The following is a 19,551-nucleotide window of genomic DNA, read 5'->3' on the forward strand; positions in this document are numbered from 1 at the left end:
ACAACACCCATCATGTCTGACTCTGATCCCAAGTTCCATCCCTTGTCTGGCACTAACTACCCCCAGTGGAGTGGTGAAATGCAAGCTTGGTTGATGACCAAGGGACTGTGGAGGCTCATCTCTGGCGCTGAAAAGTGTCCTGGGACTGACGCTGAAGCAATAGAGAAATGGAAGTTGAGAGCTGAAAAGGCTGCTGGTGCATTATACCTCAATGTCAACAAAGAGCAGCGCATCCATCTTGATGGCATCATTGATGATCCTGTCAAAATCTGGGAGAAACTGGCAATTGTGCACATCTCTAAGAAGCCTGGGACGAGATTTAATGCCTATGACGACTTCTTCTCTATCAGAAAGAAGGAGGACGAGTCCCTGCAGTCTCTCATGACCAGAATTGACGAAGGCATGCATCAGATTCAAAACCTTCGTCCTACTAGCTTCTCATTGTCTGAATTGGACGATGAATTGACATGCATGGCCATGATTAGAGCGCTTCCTGATCAATATGCCCACTTCACTTCATCTCTACTACTTCTGGGCACCTTGGACAAGACCCAGCTCAGGGATGCTTTCCTTGCTGAAGAGGTCAATCGCCGTCGTCGTGCTGAAGTCGATTCTGCCTTGCATTCTTCGTCTATCACTGCCAATAGCACCTGCACCCATCCTAACTGCCATCATTGCAACCAATCCACCACCTCTACTCGCATTCAGTGTGATTTCTGTGGTTTACTTGGTCATACTCAAGACAAATGCCACAGATACATTGCTAGTCGCCAACAGGCAGTGGAGGGTGCTCAGAATCGCTACAAGCGTAACAATAAGGCTCAGGCAGGCTCCAGCAACTCTCAGAATACCTTTCAGCAGCCCAAATCTTCGCCCAACAATGCCAATTCATCTACTGTGGTCACTGAATCAGCTGGAAATGCAAGTCTTCGTTCCATTCATCCCTCTGATCCTCATTGCCCTCTCCAACTTGATGCTGACATTGATTGGAATGCAGACACAGGCGCCACTTCTCATATGACACCTCATCGTCATTGGGTGCACCACTATACCCCATATCGTGTGCCAATCAAGCTGGCTGATCACACTGTTGTCTATTCAGCTGGTGTTGGTACTGTGGTGTTTAATCCTGTGATGAATGGCAAAGTGGCTAGGGCTGTGGAATTCTCTAGAGTGCTCCATGTACCAGATCTTCGAAATAATCTCCTCTCAGTCTTGTATTTAACTCGTCAAAGTGGTTTCAATGTCACTATTTCGTCTCATTCCATGTCCTTTATGCGTGACAACACTCTCTTGTTCACTGCAACTATCAATGACAACAATGCAGCATTCCTTGATGGATCTACTGCTGCTTGTGTTGAATTGGGACATTTTACTGCGACTATACCACTTGATTTGATGCTCTGGCATCGCAGATTGGCTCACCACCATCATGCTGATGTCAAGAGACTGATACAGAGAGATCTGGTCACTGGGCTTACACTGGAATCCAAGGCTGCTCCTGATCCTGTCTGTGAACCGTGCTTGTCTGGCAAGTAACAACCTTTTACCAATATATCTATGAGCAACAGAATTATAGGCTTGGAACAAAATTGTCTCATTTTTTGGGGAGCCTTTGAGGACTTTTGTGGTATCATCCACTACGGCAGATCTGTAAGTTAGCACAATGATTTTACAGCTGTTTATGCTCAGTTATAAGCAGCATCATCACTATCACAGGATTTTGCATGCTGTCACTGGATTTTTCATGACAGATGAAGAATTTTTGTCACTTCAATCTCAGAATTTAGAGCCTCTTTGTTGCAAAGTAACCACCCAGCTTTTCACCCACAAATCAAAGAGAAATTATGCTAATCAGGCGGTAAAGGTATTCTTGGTTCACCCTCTCATTTGCCTGTTGGTGACAATCTTCTAGAGTTCATCTGCCAGCACAACACTAGCAATCCTCGCAAGAGACTTGAGTACACCTTTATGTGCCTCTGGCGGTGATTATTTGTCCAATGTTATGCGGCTTTTTGACAATGAGGCTGTACTTAGCCCTCTTTCAAGTATCCAATTTCATTGGCTTCTGAGGATGAAGTAAAGATGGATGAAGTTAAAATGCTGCTCTTAGACATAACTGATGGCTCTAACATGGACGGCAACTCAGAAACAAGAATGAAGGTTTACTAATATACTAATATACCTACCTGCTATTATCAATATGTAAACTATTTGAATAATTCTAGTGACTTCACATACAAAATGCATCTCCGGACCAGTTGTCTTTCTGATCCTATTTCTTATAATGCAATTGGCAATACGCCACACGCTTGATGGCATGGAAAGTCAATATCTACACCATCTGCCATTCAATGGCTGGGAGATACACCTTCATGAGTGCCTTTGAGTCATCACCAGTCCACTGCTTGAATCTGTGGCCTTGAGGAAACTGTTAAAGTCCAGGAAATAAGGGAGCTGTTGTAATCCTGGTGAATTATATATTAGCAATCATTGGATTATTTTGATGGAAAGAATGTTTACCTTCAATCAATGTCATCCAAGATCTCATTCTTGCTATATGTGAGACAAAGATATTCTTCTACCCAAGTCACAAGGTGGTCCTTGAAGGTACCTTTAATGATTTGGTGCAGAGGGTCTGGAGCCAAGATTTTATGTATATCAGCATGAGGAAAATCATGGGTGAATGGCTAGATGGGGTTTTCTCTGTGAGCTGGTTAACAAGAAAGAACTGGATTCATTCAAATATAAAAAAAACTATAATGTTGCTAACAATACTGTATTGATCCCACAAAATATCTTGATCAAGGAAGTTTGCAAGAAACTCGGTGTGATCTTCTGAGTGTTGACCACCTTTGCCATCAAGGTTGTCAGGCCATACAATACAAATACAAGCAGAAGATATTAGTCCAGATAGCATTATGAAAGAAAAGCACCCACCGGGCATACTACTCTTAAATTATGCATGCAAGAAGAACTTGCTTGGGGTAGTCAGCTATGTATGGGCCAATGCCATAAATTGTCTAAAATGCATGTTGGAGCATCAAACAACCTCTGGAGTTGACATTCCAGGTTTGAGGCTTTGAAGAATATGTGACAGTGATGTGTGGAATAGTTGTCAGCAAAACTTGTGAAACCTTGGATTGTTTGTGTACCCCTTATCAGCTAAATAAAAATTGGATTTAGTATATGCAAAAGAAAGGTCAAAATTCAATGTTACATACTTTTTGGGATGGCCAAGAAGCCCAACAACACTATAGCGTTTTTATGTGCTCAATGAACATTGTTATGACCATTCCCCACTGATATGTACAGTGGATAATATTTGTTTTGTCCAGTTGCAACCAAAACTGTTATCTTGTCACTTCCTAGGATGACTGGCACAGATAACAAACCATGTGTTGTTGGATCAACAGAAATCTTATCTGCTTGCTTCCAGGCCCATTCACCTGACATGAAATCTTTGTACTCCCTCTCTCCCTCAGCATTGAACTTACAATAGGGTGTGAAGTCAGTTTTGCCACAAAAATCTTGATTCAAAAGCATATTTTGTATAATAGTGCGGGGATCTCTAAACCAAGCATTAAATTCTTGGCTTATCCACTGAGGTGGATTATTTTCAGGAATTTTGCCATCATAGGACAATGAAAATGATTCCCATGGCACATCTCCAGTTGAGGTGGAGTCAATTATTTGGTATAGATCATCCTTGCTGGCAAAAGGGACATTTTGGTTGACAAGTCCATTTTTGATGAATGAAGCCCTCCACAGATCTAGAATGGCATTAATGTCTCCAGCAGACATCTGTATCTTCTTGTAGAGGAGTTTGGCAGTCTCAAACTATATGTGATTGTAATATGGGGACCAATCATCTGATGGTGGGTTTTCTGGTAGTACGAGCTTTACTCCAGGAGGAAGACAGTTCCCACTTTCATTGCAAGGTTGTCCTGTAAATGGTTAGAAACAATGATGTGGTACAAAATGTAGCCCTACCATCTAGAAACAGATGATATTCAATTTCACCTTGTGGCTCTGAGTTGTTCTGTTGTCCAAAGAGTTCTGGCTTATTTCCAGGATCAAATGGAAGTGCTGGAGAAGGTGGATAGAGTGGAGTGCTGGTGTTTAAATGGTAGGTATGAATGTGCCTTTTTAAACCAGATATGCTGCAAAACCAGTGATTACACTGAGTGTTATTGCAGGGTATGGTGAGGCGGTTATGCTGTGGGCAGACGGGCTTGCTACCATGCTGTGGAGGCATTCTAAGTCAATTTTTGTCTAGAAGAAAAAGCCAAGTAAGGGAAAATGAGCACCATGGATTTTTTGACAACATAAACAATTTCACATAAGCTTTACCTACTAGGCTTAAACTCCATCAAAATTTTCTCTACAATGCAAGCCTTGCATCCTTCAGTTCTATCAGTCCATCAGTCCACATCTTGCATCCTGTTTGTTTCTATCATGCCTCACGCAGTAACTTGTGTCAAGAACGCCCAGCAGCATCCTGGAAAGATTCTACTTGATCTGCAATAGAAAAAATGTTCTCGAGAAGAGGTAGCTCAGGAAAAGCAGCAGTTTAAACTCACCAAACAGGAGCTACTACAAGCACTAAAACTTGGCCTTGCTGATAAAATTGGATATTGACCAGACCAGGGATTGAACCTAGAACCTTCTGGATACATGCCAGCTGCTCTACCAATTGAGCTATATGGCCAAGGTTATACAATATAGGATCTTAAACATGACATGCAACCACGGACGTCTTACACAGTATTGGCTTACAAATCAGAGGTATTATCCTATGGGGTATTGGTATGTCAGAGTATATTGTAGCGAATAATATATCAAGTATGCACTCCTTATATAGTGAACAGCGAGGGTCAGACCAAAAAAGAGAAAGAGTAAGAAAGTGGTCTGACCAAATAACTAACCAATAAGAAAAGAAAAGGAAAGTGGTCCAATTTATCGTATTTACTAATTGTGTGAGAGAGTCTTGGTAAGAGATGTACAATTGGCTGTATCAGGAAGCCCATGACAAGGCGCTAAGTCACAGCCTACATTGCTGATTAATATCCCTCCGAAGTATTCCCGGACATATCATTGGATCATTGCTATGTCATCTGGATATCTTCTTGAGGGTTTACAATGGTTCTCCTTTATCGTAAGTACAATAGGACATGAGTATGAATGGAGAATAAGAAGAAAAGAGGTAAGAGTAATAAAATACCGGCTGTGATCTCTAGTCCAAAAGCGAGAGGAGTGACAGGGAATGAGTCGGATAGCCACAACATGATGGGAATGCAATGAGAAAAATCAATTCCTCACAGTCTGTAAGAAGAAGACAGACAATGAGGGTGTTAGAGCTGCTATTGTAGCCTTAAGGAAACAGCCAGTTGGAAGCACACCTGCTTCTCCCAACGCAATGCCAGCTGAGCCACAAAAGCCACGTGGGATGTTAGGTTTTTTCTTTATAATGATATGACTGATCAAACTGGAGACATTGAACAATATAGTGACAAAAGCAAGCACTTACATCACTGGAAAGGGATGGTCCAAACAGTTGGTCACAAGTGGGGATGGGGATGTTGACCCTTGAGCCTGTCTTGATGACATTTAGGATGTACTGTGTAAGTTTTCTTTGTATGTCTGACCTCACATTCACACTTATTACAGGTTTCTCTATCGCTGATACCCAGTCAAAAACAACACAACAGAATTAGAATTAGACTGAATCTCAGTGAATGTATGATTGCCAAACAAATACACTGATATAATAAAAAATTTCTCACAATTGAAAACAATTGAGATTCTGGACTTTGACTCTGATCTGATCGTGAACTCAACTTGACTTCAACTTGTCTCGGTGTCTCGACGACAGTCTGGATGGAATCCTGGTCATGTGACCAGTTCCCCAAAATGTTGCCGCCCCAGCACAACACACTACATCTCCTTGTCCTCATACCACCTCCATCCCAGTACCACCATGAACATTTTACAGCAAGGCCCTATGTATAAATTTAACTGACTCTTCTGCAGGTCTGCAGGAACTTGTGGACTAGAAATGGGGTTCAAGGTCATCCCACTAGACACAAGGTGGACTTCAACATCTTCTACAAGGACCTCCTGGAGGATTTGCAACAGGTAAGGTTGTTTCTCATATTCTCTGTATATTTGCTAACCCTTATTTTGAAAATATGCTTCAGATGCTGCCATTATGGTGAGTACCACAATATTTTATTGGTCTGCTAGTACTAATATTATACTATTTTGATTCTAGAAACTCAATGCAAAGGCATAATCATTTTGGTTCAAAAGATATCATTTTATTTCGTTTTCAAGTAAATTGCTGTAATTTATTGTGTTTCGTTTTCATTTGTTTTTGATGCTTCCCAATAAATTAATAGCTTTCAATTGTTTTGAGTCTGAATGGTCCTGAAATCAAAGCAAGACAATGATTCAAAACAATATATTCAGTTTTCTACAATAGCTGACAATAATATTCTAAGGATTGAAATGGTCATTCTGGTAATTGAATAGATACAGAATGATATATTTAGTGACAATCATTTTCTATCGGCCTAAATATTGTCGCTTCTGACTGGGGCTAATGGCAAATATAATATGTTTGGATTTTCCTTAACTCACCGCTCAGTGCAAACATTTTGGTAGTAATTGCGTATGGAACTATGATCCTTCTTTTATGGCTTATAGTACAGTTTTTTCCCCCTCTTGTTCTTATTCTCATTATTCAAAGCTACTTGAAAATAACTTGTTTTTGTTTTAGAGGCTACTTTTCAATATCTTATGGAATTTTTAAGAATTAATAAGTTTGTTCAAAGTTGTACTAAGTGAAGTTTAAGAAGCCGACTGTCCTTAATCAAACTTTTTTTATCTTGAAAAGACATAAGATCCCCTGGCACAAAACCAGTCTTAATGCCTTTAATTCCTCTTAAAACAGTTTCAAGGTGAGTCAAGATCTTCAAAGAAAAGTGACACTTTACTGATGCTTGGCAAGAAAAAGTAAGCTTTGAATGTTTTCACTATATTCCAATCCCTCACCTCATTGTTTCCAGCATCATGATGAACATCCTCTGAGTCCTTATCACTGCCATCTTCATTAATTGTGGTGTGACTTGCAAATGTGAAAGGTTGATTGTATTTATATTGTTTGTTGTACTTATAGTGTCCCTTTCTGTCGACAGGACAGCCCTGGCCGAATCCTCCACCACTGAGATATGAGAGCACACCATCAGATGTATGGGTGCTAGTTGATCTATATCTCAGTACTGGAGTATCTTTAGTTGGTGTGGTTGGCATAGCTGGCAAGGGGGTACAATGTGATGTTTGGGACAGGTGAGTCCCTGCAGCTACTGGCTCTGCAGCATTTGCTGTTTGCTTTGCTGCTCCTACATCTCCATGTAGCTTTAACCAATGTTTCTCAAGGTCACTAGGACCCTTTGCTGCATGTGCGAGGACTGTGGAGGCAGCGCTATTGTATGAAGAAGGTTTTAAACTATGTTCAGATGACAAAGTCTCTTCAAAAATGAGCATAGAATCACGACATTGTTTTTTGCTGTTCAATGGCATGGTATTGTCAAAGATTAGTTTTTGTTTAGTTCATGTGAGTAACATGGATTCAGATTCATCCACTATTTTATATTATAATTACTAATCATGACATCTGAGGCTCCACCAGACCTCAGAGAGTGTATATATACTGTGGGCAAAGTTCCTAAGTAAATCCATCTTGTCCAACACCATCACTTCCAAGCAAGCCTTCAATTGTATTGCTATCAGTACACAGGTGTGTTTTGGCACATTTCACAATACTTATTCTTGTGTTTAGTTATCCTTTTCAGGCTTAGAAAGGTATTTCAGATTTGATCAAGGCTAATATGGCCCAGGTCAACAACTTTGTGCAGTCATCAAATCTGATACAAAGGTATGTTCTGCACCAGTAATCCTTCTATGTATGCTTGCTAATATCTAATATCTTCACTTAGATTTGGCAAGCTCCAACATCGTTAACAAGGTGGGTGCACTCAGACTATTCTAATGTACAGAATATATACTGAATTATTTGCAGGAGATTGAGGCTGTGTCTTATACATGGAAGTACAAATGTTGTTCAACACAGTAGACTACTCTATGTACTTCACTGTTCAGATATTACATTTTCAATCAACTATTAGCTCTCCTTTTCATTTTGTGCATTTGTGTCACAAGGCTCAAAAAGCTATTATTAGGCATACTTGGTACAATGAGACTTATGATCAGGCCAGGTCAGACATGTTTGGTCCATTCAGACATGACCACCATTGCTGGTACCAAGATAGCTTGATTGGTGTCCTCAGCCTGGATGTGCAGGCCATGCTGGTAAGTACTATCACTGTGGTTAGTCTGACCAAATAAATTGTACCCTTCAGTAAAGTTGGTCGAATCACAATGTCATTGATGCTCAGATGGATCAAAGGTATCACACAGAATATCCTGAATTAAATCAAATCTGACCTATTTGCAATCTTTTGTATCTAATTTGATCTCTTTTTTTCTGACAGTCATATCAGGCCAATTTAGGCCAAATCATGTAAAATGGATTTTTCTGACAATAATAAGAGTCAATACTAAGTCTCATCCTATGTGTGCTTAGATGGTTTGGAAGCTGGAGTGGATATGGCACCGACTGTGCTTACATTGTGTGTTCTTCAACCCATTTGATTATCTTGAAACTTTGGCTGAATCTCTATTCTATAATATTATGGTCTCCTATAAGTACACTTCCGAAAAATAATATTGTGACACCTACATCATGATGTTGACATAGATCAGCAAGCTGAGCGTGCATTTGTATGACCCTACATACTGCTTTATTTTTGAAATGCTCTGGATAGACATGACCTATGTCAAAGGCTGCGTAGCCCACTCAAACTGCTACGCATTTGCCAGCTCGCATGAAGTCAGTGAGTGATTCCAATATTGCAACGGTATGTGGATGCCCGAGTCCCAGCTGTGTCCTTGCTCCAGCAAGCGCCCTTTTATACAATGCCTCAGCTTCAATTTTCAGACCTCATACTTTGTGTGTCAGTGCTAGGCCATATACTGTGAGCGGGTTGTTTGGATGTTCAGGCTTTAGCTGTTCTTCTCTTCCACTCAGTGTCCACTTAAACAGTAGCTCCAATAGATTGTAGCAAGGTCATAGATTATTGTAAGTGTGCTTGAAAATTGAGGCCCAAGTTGCTTCTCTTCTCTAGAAAGGGCTCGCTGATACAGATATTCTGCCTTGTTGTACTGTTTCTGGGATTGATAAACCTCTGCCAAGTTGTTCACAGTCAATAGTGTTTGTATACATTCAACAGCATGGTATTTTCCCTTGCCTTTCAGTGTTTGGAGGCACAAACCTCACAACACCAAGTCAAACTGTGAACCATTGATAGCATTGTAGGGTGTCCATCTCCTAGTTCCTTGTCTAGCCCTTTGAGTGCTTGCCTATGTAATATTTCAGCATTACCATACCGCCCTTACAGTTCATGTAGCCAAGCTAGTTTGTGTACCGTAACCAAAGTCTTCCGGTGCTTGTCCCTGACTGCAAGTGCTTGTTCCTTGCCTATGAGTGTCCTTTCATATAGACTTTGTGCATCTTTGCAATAGGCTGATTTCTGACCTCAAATTTCCAGATACTGCGACATATTTACATTTGCACAAGCAAGCAGTCCTCTTTTGCTACACGCAATCTTCTGAATTAGTGAGTGGGTGGATATGGTGAAGGAAGAGCTCGTATTGGGCCCAACTTTGTGGTAAAATAAACATTATCTTACTGTTCTGGAAGGCTTCACAAGTTATCTTGATGGCATCATCAAATCAGAGATCAGTGGTGCTACCTTCCTTTGCACGCTCCTGTACAGTGAGTCTGATCCAGTCATGAATATGTAATGATCCAGCACCATATATGTTATGCCATATATGGTGCCAAAAAGTAATTTATGTCAAAATTAGCCAGCTGTACACATATTATGATCAAGTGTGGTATACAGTTTTCAGTAAAAAACAATGAGAGTCTGGACGGCTGGTCATGCGTTGCCTGCCCAGAAATACTACAACACTATACCATGACAAAACCGGATAAACCCGGTCTCTGCCAAAGCAGCCATTGTTCTCCATGGAGCATAGCCACCACTCCATGGAGTAACCATTGTTCTCCTATGAATCATTATACTGTAGCGAGTAGCACCTCCGACTATAAGTAGTAGGGGGTTTTAGTATAGGAATACCTCAGCCGTTTCTATAGCCTCTCGGGCAGCGGCTGAGATATGTTACATTACATTTATTAGAGATCACCTTAAACTAACATCTATTGTAGTTTCACTTAGGTAAATAATAATGTTGTTTCTATAGCCTCTCGGGCAGCGGCTGAGTTTGACTTAGATTTATTAGGTTATGAGCCCTGGTGTGCAAAAGCTATGCAGGAAATAATTCTTATTTGAAATGACAACCTCAGAACCATGACCACAGCACATGATACATCCACATGTCCAGTTCTCACTGGAACCAACAATTTTCAGATATGGAAACTCCGGATCATCTCAAAGCTACGTCGGGAAAAAGTTCTCCGGGTTGTTACTGGAGAGGAGCTTAAGCTCTCACCAGGAAAGCCCACCTCCTCAGAGGATCCTAAAATCACCTGGATACTTAAGGATGAGAAGGCACATGGAACCATCCAGGACCACATCTTTGATGCCCTCCTAATGAGGACTGGAGACCTCACCAGCTCCAAGGAGTTATTTGATAAACTTGTCTCACTCCATCAGACGTCCAACATTGCCTCAGCCTTCTATTCATTCTAGCAACTCACCAAATTGTCCTGGGATAGGACATCACCTATCTAGGACCACATTGCAAAAATCCGCACAATTGATTCACACCTCTCCGGAATGAAACTAGGAGTTGATACCAAACTCATGGCCTTTGCTCTTCTCCAATCTCTCCCATGCACTCCTGAATGGCAAATATTTCAGTCATTGGTAATCAACACGATTGAAGAAAATAAACTTATCTTTGATGCAGTTGAGGTCCGGATCACTGCAGAAGTTGCACGACAGTCAGGGAAGGCCCCTGGAGGTTCTGAATCAGCACTCAAATCCGAGGAGAAGTGGTGTGACTTCCACTAAGTCAAATCACACAACATTTCAGAGTGTCGAACACTTCAGTCAGCTGGAAAAGGTCAAAAGAAGAAGGGAAAGGAAAGACACAAGGATAGAGGAAAAGAGAAGGAAAAGGCAAATACGGCGGAGCAATCATCTGGATCTGACTCCAAGGAGGAACAGAGTCATATTGCATTGGATCATGTACATATTTCCAAGCCCCTTGCTAAACACATTCAAGCTTACCTTGTGTCGGAACCCAATAAAACCAAAACAACAATCATCATTGACTCCGAAGCAACATCCCACATGGTCCCTCACCGCTCCTGGTTTGAGCCAAGAACATACCATGTTCTGCATCCTCCGCGGACAATCAGTTTTGGGGATGAATCCTCTGTAAATGCCATTGGCATTGGAACAGTAATCCTACAAGCAACTGTTGGCAAAAAGGACTACAATATTGCACTGTCAAATGTCTTACTTGTGCCAAACTTCACTTTAGTACTCGTCTCTGTCCACAAATTGTCTAAAACGGGGTTATCAACACTTTTTCCAGCAGGGTCAAACACTTGTGAAGTTCGGAAAAAGGAGGAACTTATCCTCACTGCCTTACACAAGCAAGGACTTTATCACATCCAAGCAAAACCCGAAATCAACCCGGAGTCAGATTTTGCAGCAGTAGATGTAAATTTATTGCACACATTGGAGAATAGACTACTTGCAACAAATGGTTACAAAAGGACAGCTCCAGGACATAGACACCCTTACCGGAACCCCAGAGTTTTGTGAACCTTGTGCTTTAGGAAAGATGAACTCATTTGGGAGAAGGACACTTCACACCACTGTACACAGAATTCCTCTGGAGCAATGGGGGAGGAGAATATACTGGCAATGCATTCAAATATCAACTCCGAGAAGATAGTGTCATCCAAGAAACTACAGCTACAGATACTCCAGAACAAAATGGCATTGCAGAATGCATGAATCAGACATGAGCTACATTAGCAACCACTATGCTCTATGATTCCAAGCTCCCAAAGTCATTTTGGGTAGATGCCATGCAAACAGCTGCATATATCACAGCACGCAGCCCAGCATCAGGACTCCATGGGAAGACCCCATATGAAGTACTGTTTAAAAGGAGAGTTGATCCAACTTTGTTTTGCCCTTTCGGATGCCAAGAATATGCCTTGATTCCAAAAGACAAAAGGCAAGGGAAGTTTTACTCCAAGGGGTGCAAAGCCATAATGATTGGCTACACACATGGAAAGCAAGCCTACAAACTCCTAGACACTGAAAAACAGACTGTGTTTTCCAGTCGGCATGTCATATTCAATGAATCCGGAAAGGTACAAAAGGATAACACTGCTTCCTGGAACACAGACACTAGCACAGATCAGTGGGAGGGACTCATTCCAGAGAATGCTCACTATCCAGACCAAAAAACATTGGAGGAGGATGATCCTGACCCTCGGATCCGAGATCCAAATGAATTGCAAATGGAACCACATCTCCAAGGAGATGTTCCACAAGCAATGGAACCATATCAGCATGAAGATGTTCCAAGAGCAGTGGGGCAATACCTCCGTGGAGACATTCCAAGAGCAGTGGGAGCACCTGATCAGCTAAAACACCCTCTCTACAACCAAGACCTGAACACTGGCCATCTTCAGAACGGAAAGCCAAAGTAGAGTTACAGTCAATGGGAGGACATCCCCTCAACATACAGCCAGCTGATGTGGAAAAAGTCTGAATACAGCTAGACAGCCTGTCCATTGGATCAGCTTCTGGAAGGCATACAACACCTCCAAGGAGTCATCCAACACCTCTGAGGAGTGAATCAACACCTTCAGGAGTGAGTGGGGCAACACACACACAAATGTGTCTACTCCCTGGAGTACCTGCACAAGTTCCTAAAAGAGCAATCATGCCTGCTGAAGTCCTAGGAGTACGCAGAAGCAGTCACCAGACCCGTCCTGCAGACAAAAACCGAGATTATCAAAGGACTTCAGATGAGGAACAGTCTCAAAAAGAACTGCATGACAACTCCATGGAGAAACCTAACACTCCTGAAGTTCATGAAGAAACATCCGATACAGAGGAGACATTCTTTGCTGGAATAGCAAGTACCGGTCTATCAAACACAGACCTTCCAAGAACACTAAAGGAAGCCTTATCATGTCCGGGTGGAGAATTATGGAAGTCTGCCTTGGACGAGGAACTCCTAAGTCTCAATACTAATGCAGTATATGACACTGTTCCACTTCTGAAGGGAGTGATTACCAGGAGGTTTTTGCTCCGGTTGCAAACTTAGAGTCAATCCGTATTATTCTAGCCCTGGCAGCAAAGTACGACCTAGAACTTGATCAAATGGACATATCCACAGCTTATCTCAATGGAGAACTTGAAGAAAAACTGTACATGCTTCCTCCAGGGGGTGTTCCTATCCAACCTGGATACTGCTGGAGGTTGAAGAAATCCATCTACGGATTAAAACAAGCTGGTCGTACATGGAACAAAACCTTTGATTGCAAGCTCCAGGAGTTCGGTTTCACAAGACTAAATGCAGAAACATGTCTCTATGTATTCCAGGACAACAAACAAATGTGCTTTGTTGTTGTCTATGTAGATGACCTCCTCCTAGGAGCTTCATCCCAAAAATTCATGGATATCACAAAAGCCAAACTTGAATCCATATTCAAAATGCAGGACCTTGGAAAAGCAAAATACATCCTTGGAATAGAAATCCGACGTGATTGTTCAAACAAAACAATCTCCCTATTGCAACACCAATACATTGACACAGTCCTGGAGCGTACTGGAATGAAAAACTGCAAACCAGTATGGACACCAATGGCCCATGGATCAAAACTCCTCGCAAATGCTCCAGGGGAAGATATTGTGCAACACAAGATGCATATTGAAGGGTGTCAAGTGTCATATGATGTGATGACTAGAACTGTAAAGTAAAAGACTCTCAGTCTTTCTGGTAAATGACTGAGGTGTCTAAGGTAGGATGAGTGCGCTTTTATGTATCCTAATTAGGAAACTTATGTAATCTATCAGAATGTCGGAATAGTTGAATGAAAGTGACTGCAAGAATGAAGAATCTATTGTAATGTATATAATATGCCAACATCATACCTCTCAATTGTAGGCTCCCTCATGTATGCCATGCTCGGAACCCGCCCAAACATTGCCTACATTGTCGGAATACCAAGCAGACATAGCTCAGCTCCAAAGAGCCATCACTGGGAAGCTGCAAAATGTGTCCTCCAATATGTGAAAGCAACCAGGGACATGGAACTATGTTATGATGGCACAGATGTCTTCATGGACATGGATTTCTATGGATATTCAGATGCAGATTGGTCTGGAGACCCAGACACGCCTTGATCAACATCAGGCTTTGTTTTTATCACCATCCAAGGAGCAATCTCCTGGACAAGCAAAAGACAAAGCATGGTAGCTTTATCCTCCACGGAGTCAGAGTATATTGGATTGAGCAATGCTGGACAACACCTTGCATGGCTTCGGACATTTTTTGAAGAAATTGGACATGCTTAAAATGGACCTACAACATTGCACTGTGACAATCAAGCAGCTATCATTCTTACACAAGATCCACAGTTCTGTGCTTGCACAACACACATTCAACGGAAATATCATTTTATCCGAGATGAGTTAGTATCAAAAGGAGAGGCAGTAATCAGATATGTTCCTACAGGAGATATGGTTGCCAACATTCTCACTAAACCCCTCACTCATGAAAAACACTGGAAATTCTCTAAAGCTATGGGACTACGGTTGCACTCAAGTGGGAGTGACAAAATTGGATAAACCTGGTCTCTGCCAAAGCAGCCATTGTACTCCTAGGAGTCATTATACTGTAGCAAGTAGCACCTCTGACTATAAGTAGTAGGGGGTTTAGTATAGAAATACCTCAGTTGTTTCTATAGCCTCTTGGGCAGCGGCTGAATTTCACTTAGTTTTATTACTTGTCCCTCAGGGCATCATCTCATATGCTGGTAGTGGGCCTTATTCTCCACACCACCATCCCACATGGGCCCCATCCCCATATTCAATCTGGAGGCCTTGTCCCACAATATATCTCAAGGCCTTGTTCCCCAGGGTATCATCCCACCATCCAGGACATGTCCTATCTCATATTTTATGTGAAGGCCTCTATGAGCAATTGGTCTTATCCAAAATATGGGTAAGGGGCTTTGCTCCTCAGGGTACTATCTGTCTATATTTGATTGGCTCTGTCTTACATCTTGTTTGATAACCTGTCCCTTAGAGCATTATCCCACCACACACAATAACCCTTGTCCCATACACTTGTTTCATAGGGTATCACCTGACCATGATCAATGGGCCTTATCCCACAACTTTCTTGATGCCCTTGTACCCCAGGACATCTTCTATTTTCCTCTCCCCAGATCCTACTTAACAGTCTTATCCCCCAGGGCATTATCTTGCTATATACAATAAGGCCTAGTTAGCCAAGATGCCATCCCAACATATACAATATGACCTACACCACATTGTAGTTAAAGGACACCAGCCACAATCATTATCCATGCACAAACTTTATACATATTAATTCCTGATCATGAGATATTGATGTTTGAGGCCCCCACTATCTGCAATGCCATGTCTGCAATAATCCTCAAATCATTCTGCGTTGAATATTCCACATAATATTAACAGAAACCTACAAAATAACAGGGGTTATATTAAATAAATTTTTAGGTCATGACTTGATAGAAATGATTCCCTGAACACTTAAATTATAATATCAACCCCCAGATTCATAGTGTAACCATAGCCTAACTTCAACTTACATATAGATTAAGAAGAATATTATACTATATGAGCCAGCTATTATCTTGGTGAATCAAACTTTAAACCATGGGAAATTTATTATTCTAGTTCAGCAAGTTTGGTTCTACTTCATACCTTATGATGAAGTTGACTTTTTTCAGAAGGCTATTTATTGAAAGACATATTTAGTATGATAGACTAACCCACTACTGTAGTCTAAAAGCTTTTTTATGTGTAGAAATCCTCTACCTTATTAGTAAACCACTTTTATAAGCATTTTCAAGGATAAAATTAAAACCATTCTATTTCAGCTTTAGCCACTTATATAGGAATTGATTTATGGCCAAATCCCAAGTCTCAAGAGATTTTTCCATCACAGCTATAGTTGCTTGTATTTTCATTTGATCCAAGGACCAATGCTGTGGCTGTTTCCTCTTCATTTTCCAATAAATGGGGGGTATTATCTCATAATTACATATGGTTGAGGATCAATCCCCTATTTACCTTTAAGTACCAAGATACTAAACTTATCTAATTTCAGACCTACATTATGAACCTGAACCATGGATCAATCCACCAATTAGTTTTAAGGACCAAGGTATTATCCCAAATCAGCTTTAGTCCCCACTATATGGACATAGACAATGGACTAATACCCTAAACACCTCTAAAGGACCAAGGTATTGAGGGCTCTTAGCCCCATCTTTTTGGTGAAGATGATCAAGCTAAGAGCCCCCCCAAAGTGGTTGCCTGAAGTGGATAAGGTCTGGTAGTTTTGTTGGTAGAACACTGCTATATATAGACAGAGATCCTGGGTTCAATCTCTAGCTGGTCCACTTTGCTTTTATGCACTCCCTATGGTTAGGTGATACTCAAAAGCAACATGAACTAGAGCAGAAATGTGCTTACCATTTTGATTGCACCCCTGGCAAAGATCCACCTAGAGTAACCCAGTACTTCTCTGCACCTTCGTGATTGCCTATTGGAGTCTTACAAGCTAGAAGTTGTGAATGGATGGTCAATTGCTGTGCTTCAGTGTGTTTCTCCAAAACTATGGTTTGGGTCAGAAAGCAGCCTGGAGTAGGAGCAAATAAACAAGCACCAAATGGGAGCAAAAAACAGGACAACCAAGCCAGTAACTGGGAGCAAGACTCAGAAATAGAACACATGGCCCGACCAATTGATCCCAATGATCTTAAGCCTGTCACAAGTCACAGGTTACCAGTTACTAGAGGTCTTCGCATAGCGCCAACTCAAACCTTATTTGGTTTTAGCAGAGATTGTAATCATACTCTCTTGTTTGCCTGATATGCTGTCTCCTCCTTGTACTGTATCCAAAATTATAGATCCTAATCCTACTGAATGCGCAGAAAAATGCGCCGCAACCACCCTACAGGGTTCACAGACTCAGTGGGTCAAGGCAAATGGTTCAGATCTTGATAAAACATTGGCAAGTGATTGAGTTTGCAAAGTATGGCAATTATTAGTCGATCGGTAAAATAGCTGATGGTGCCAGTATTAGAAATACTCCACAAGCAATCTGTCTATTGCCAGTGTCCAGAGCTAAATTCAATATGATTACATGGGTTTTCTAAAATATCATTGCCATTTTTCTGTATCACACACTCTCTGCATGGCCCGAGTATATTGATGATCTTGATGTCTGTCCTAGAGCAACACTGAAACACTTTGGGGGCCCATCTATCTTCCGGGTCTCTGGCCTTTGAAAGTGCCAAGGTACGCAAACACTTGCTGTCACCATGTTGGACTGAAAAACTTTCTCGTTGTAGCATCAAATTAGCCAATTTCCTGGACCATAAAGCCGTTGTTGTAACAGACAATATCTCTGGTATGACCATCTCTCCTCTCATGTCCCAGCAGTCAATAATATCCTCTATTGGCAGTGACGATGAGGACAGTGCTATTGCAGCTCATGCCAGAGCTAAACACCGCATCTCTATTTTAGAGGACGAATTGAACACGCTCCAATCAGGTGGAAAAAAACATTGCACATAAGTCACTTGCTTCTTTGTAGATTGAGTATCTGCTGACTTCAAATGAAAAAGAGAACAAAATATTCTAGTCAACAAAGGTCGAGCCATATGCAGGCTGATTGCCATGTTTGATGATGTGGAGGAGCTTGTGGGAGAAAACAACTGATGTCGCATCAGTGCTGATGAAGATCTACTGGATTCAGTGCCCACAAAATAGTGAGTGTTCCTTGTCCCTCAATGCACTCAAACTCACCAAAGTACTGATTAGCCTTACAGGCAAGAGCATATCTTTCAAGGATACCAGCAGATGATGATATACTTGCCATTCATGAAGTGTAAGCTGGTTGAATGTGACATTCAACAACTTGACGAGCTCTACAAAGATGTGAGTAGTAAATATAGTCAGGTGATACCACTGATACTGATAACTTGTTCATATTTTAGCTCCGCAAAGGCGCTAATAATGCCCGTGGAGATAATGCAAGTAACCTGAAGTATGCACTAGTATCATGGCTGATTGGAATGTACCACCCACTGGAACAACCTCTAAATACCTCTACAAAGGACAACAGGGGTTTTGAGAATCGAACAACTGGTTCCTTGTTGTGCCCCATAGATTATGACTGGTCTGATAATGTGTGAGTTGATAAAGTTCTGACTGGTAGAATAAAGATGTCACCTTTCTGTAGGGTCCAGAAGAATGTCCGGGAGTGTCATCGTGACTTCCTTGTAACTGCGGATTCATGGCCTACATTTTTATATGAATCACCCTCTGAATACAATCAGGAGGATCCTGATTGTGGCTTGTTCCAATCATCACTGCTCCTGAAGGTATGATCAATGTTGTGGTATAAATTTCTGACTGAATATTTATCAGACTTTCAAACTCATATTCACATCTCCGTCTTCTGCTCAAGAGGATAACAGGCTGGCTAGTGTACCTTGGGATAGACCTCACCATGGAGAAAAATCCACAAGGTGTCATGTTGCAGCGCTCCTGGGGATGAAGAGTGTGACTTCTAGAGCCATAGCTTACACTGCGGTATAGGTATGTCAAGAAGAGAATTTAACAGAAGCAATTGACTAGATGATGGGACAGCTCCATTTTGCATTGTTGAGTGTTAGTTCATGGCGCCGTTTTGATGGGGACTTTGATCTGTTAGGTTTTTACAGCAATGTTCTGGATTGGTTTGAAGGGCCCGGCAATGTTACTCACCAAAAGCATGTGAAAGAGCTATTACTATGGTGGGATGGGTGAGTGACACAGAGTCGTTGTGGTGCCCTGACTAATCATTACATTGGTTCTACATCTTTGCAGTCAAGTCTTCGGGAAAATTTGAGAAATTGTTTTACCAAGGGAAACCCACCAAAATATGTCAGTCACACGTTCCTGTGTATTTTGGACAAGATAGGCAGGGCTGTTTGATAGTATTATATTCTGAAAGTAAACATTGTGTATGATACAAATCCTATGATTTCTACAGCAATAACACAATATTGATATTCAATATTCAACCAAAATGAGGTTCTACCAGACATTCTCCACCACTGTAATATCAGTGTAGAACTGTGCAGTATTTTATATATAATATAAC

At 41.4% G+C, this 19,551-nt stretch overlaps 2 protein-coding genes across 2 annotated transcripts; both read left to right on the forward strand.

The window, feature by feature from the left end:
* Positions 1-7,892: 7,892 nt before the first annotated feature.
* Positions 7,893-9,974, forward strand: SERLADRAFT_404787 (uncharacterized protein; the record flags this gene model as incomplete). Its single annotated transcript, XM_007312582.1, has 10 exons — positions 7,893-7,939; positions 8,011-8,029; positions 8,224-8,373; positions 8,556-8,584; positions 8,648-8,693; positions 8,822-8,957; positions 9,179-9,202; positions 9,672-9,739; positions 9,824-9,898; positions 9,936-9,974. 10 exons carry the CDS (start codon positions 7,893-7,895, stop codon positions 9,972-9,974), a joined length of 633 nt encoding a protein of 210 aa, XP_007312644.1.
* A 7,041-nt stretch (positions 9,975-17,015) lies between these two features.
* On the forward strand, positions 17,016-19,296 carry SERLADRAFT_404788 (uncharacterized protein; the record flags this gene model as incomplete). The annotated part of the gene is made up of 11 exons (XM_007312583.1): positions 17,016-17,179; positions 17,333-17,372; positions 17,635-17,699; positions 17,753-17,955; positions 18,134-18,172; positions 18,253-18,341; positions 18,401-18,594; positions 18,646-18,787; positions 18,834-18,934; positions 19,130-19,210; positions 19,275-19,296. The coding sequence occupies 11 exons, from the start codon at positions 17,016-17,018 to the stop codon at positions 19,294-19,296; spliced, it is 1,140 nt and encodes a 379-aa protein (XP_007312645.1).
* Positions 19,297-19,551: the final 255 nt, after the last annotated feature.

This window comes from Serpula lacrymans (assembly GCF_000218685.1).
Source record: "Serpula lacrymans var. lacrymans S7.9 unplaced genomic scaffold SERLAscaffold_1, whole genome shotgun sequence".
NCBI classification, from domain to species: domain Eukaryota; kingdom Fungi; phylum Basidiomycota; class Agaricomycetes; order Boletales; family Serpulaceae; genus Serpula; species Serpula lacrymans.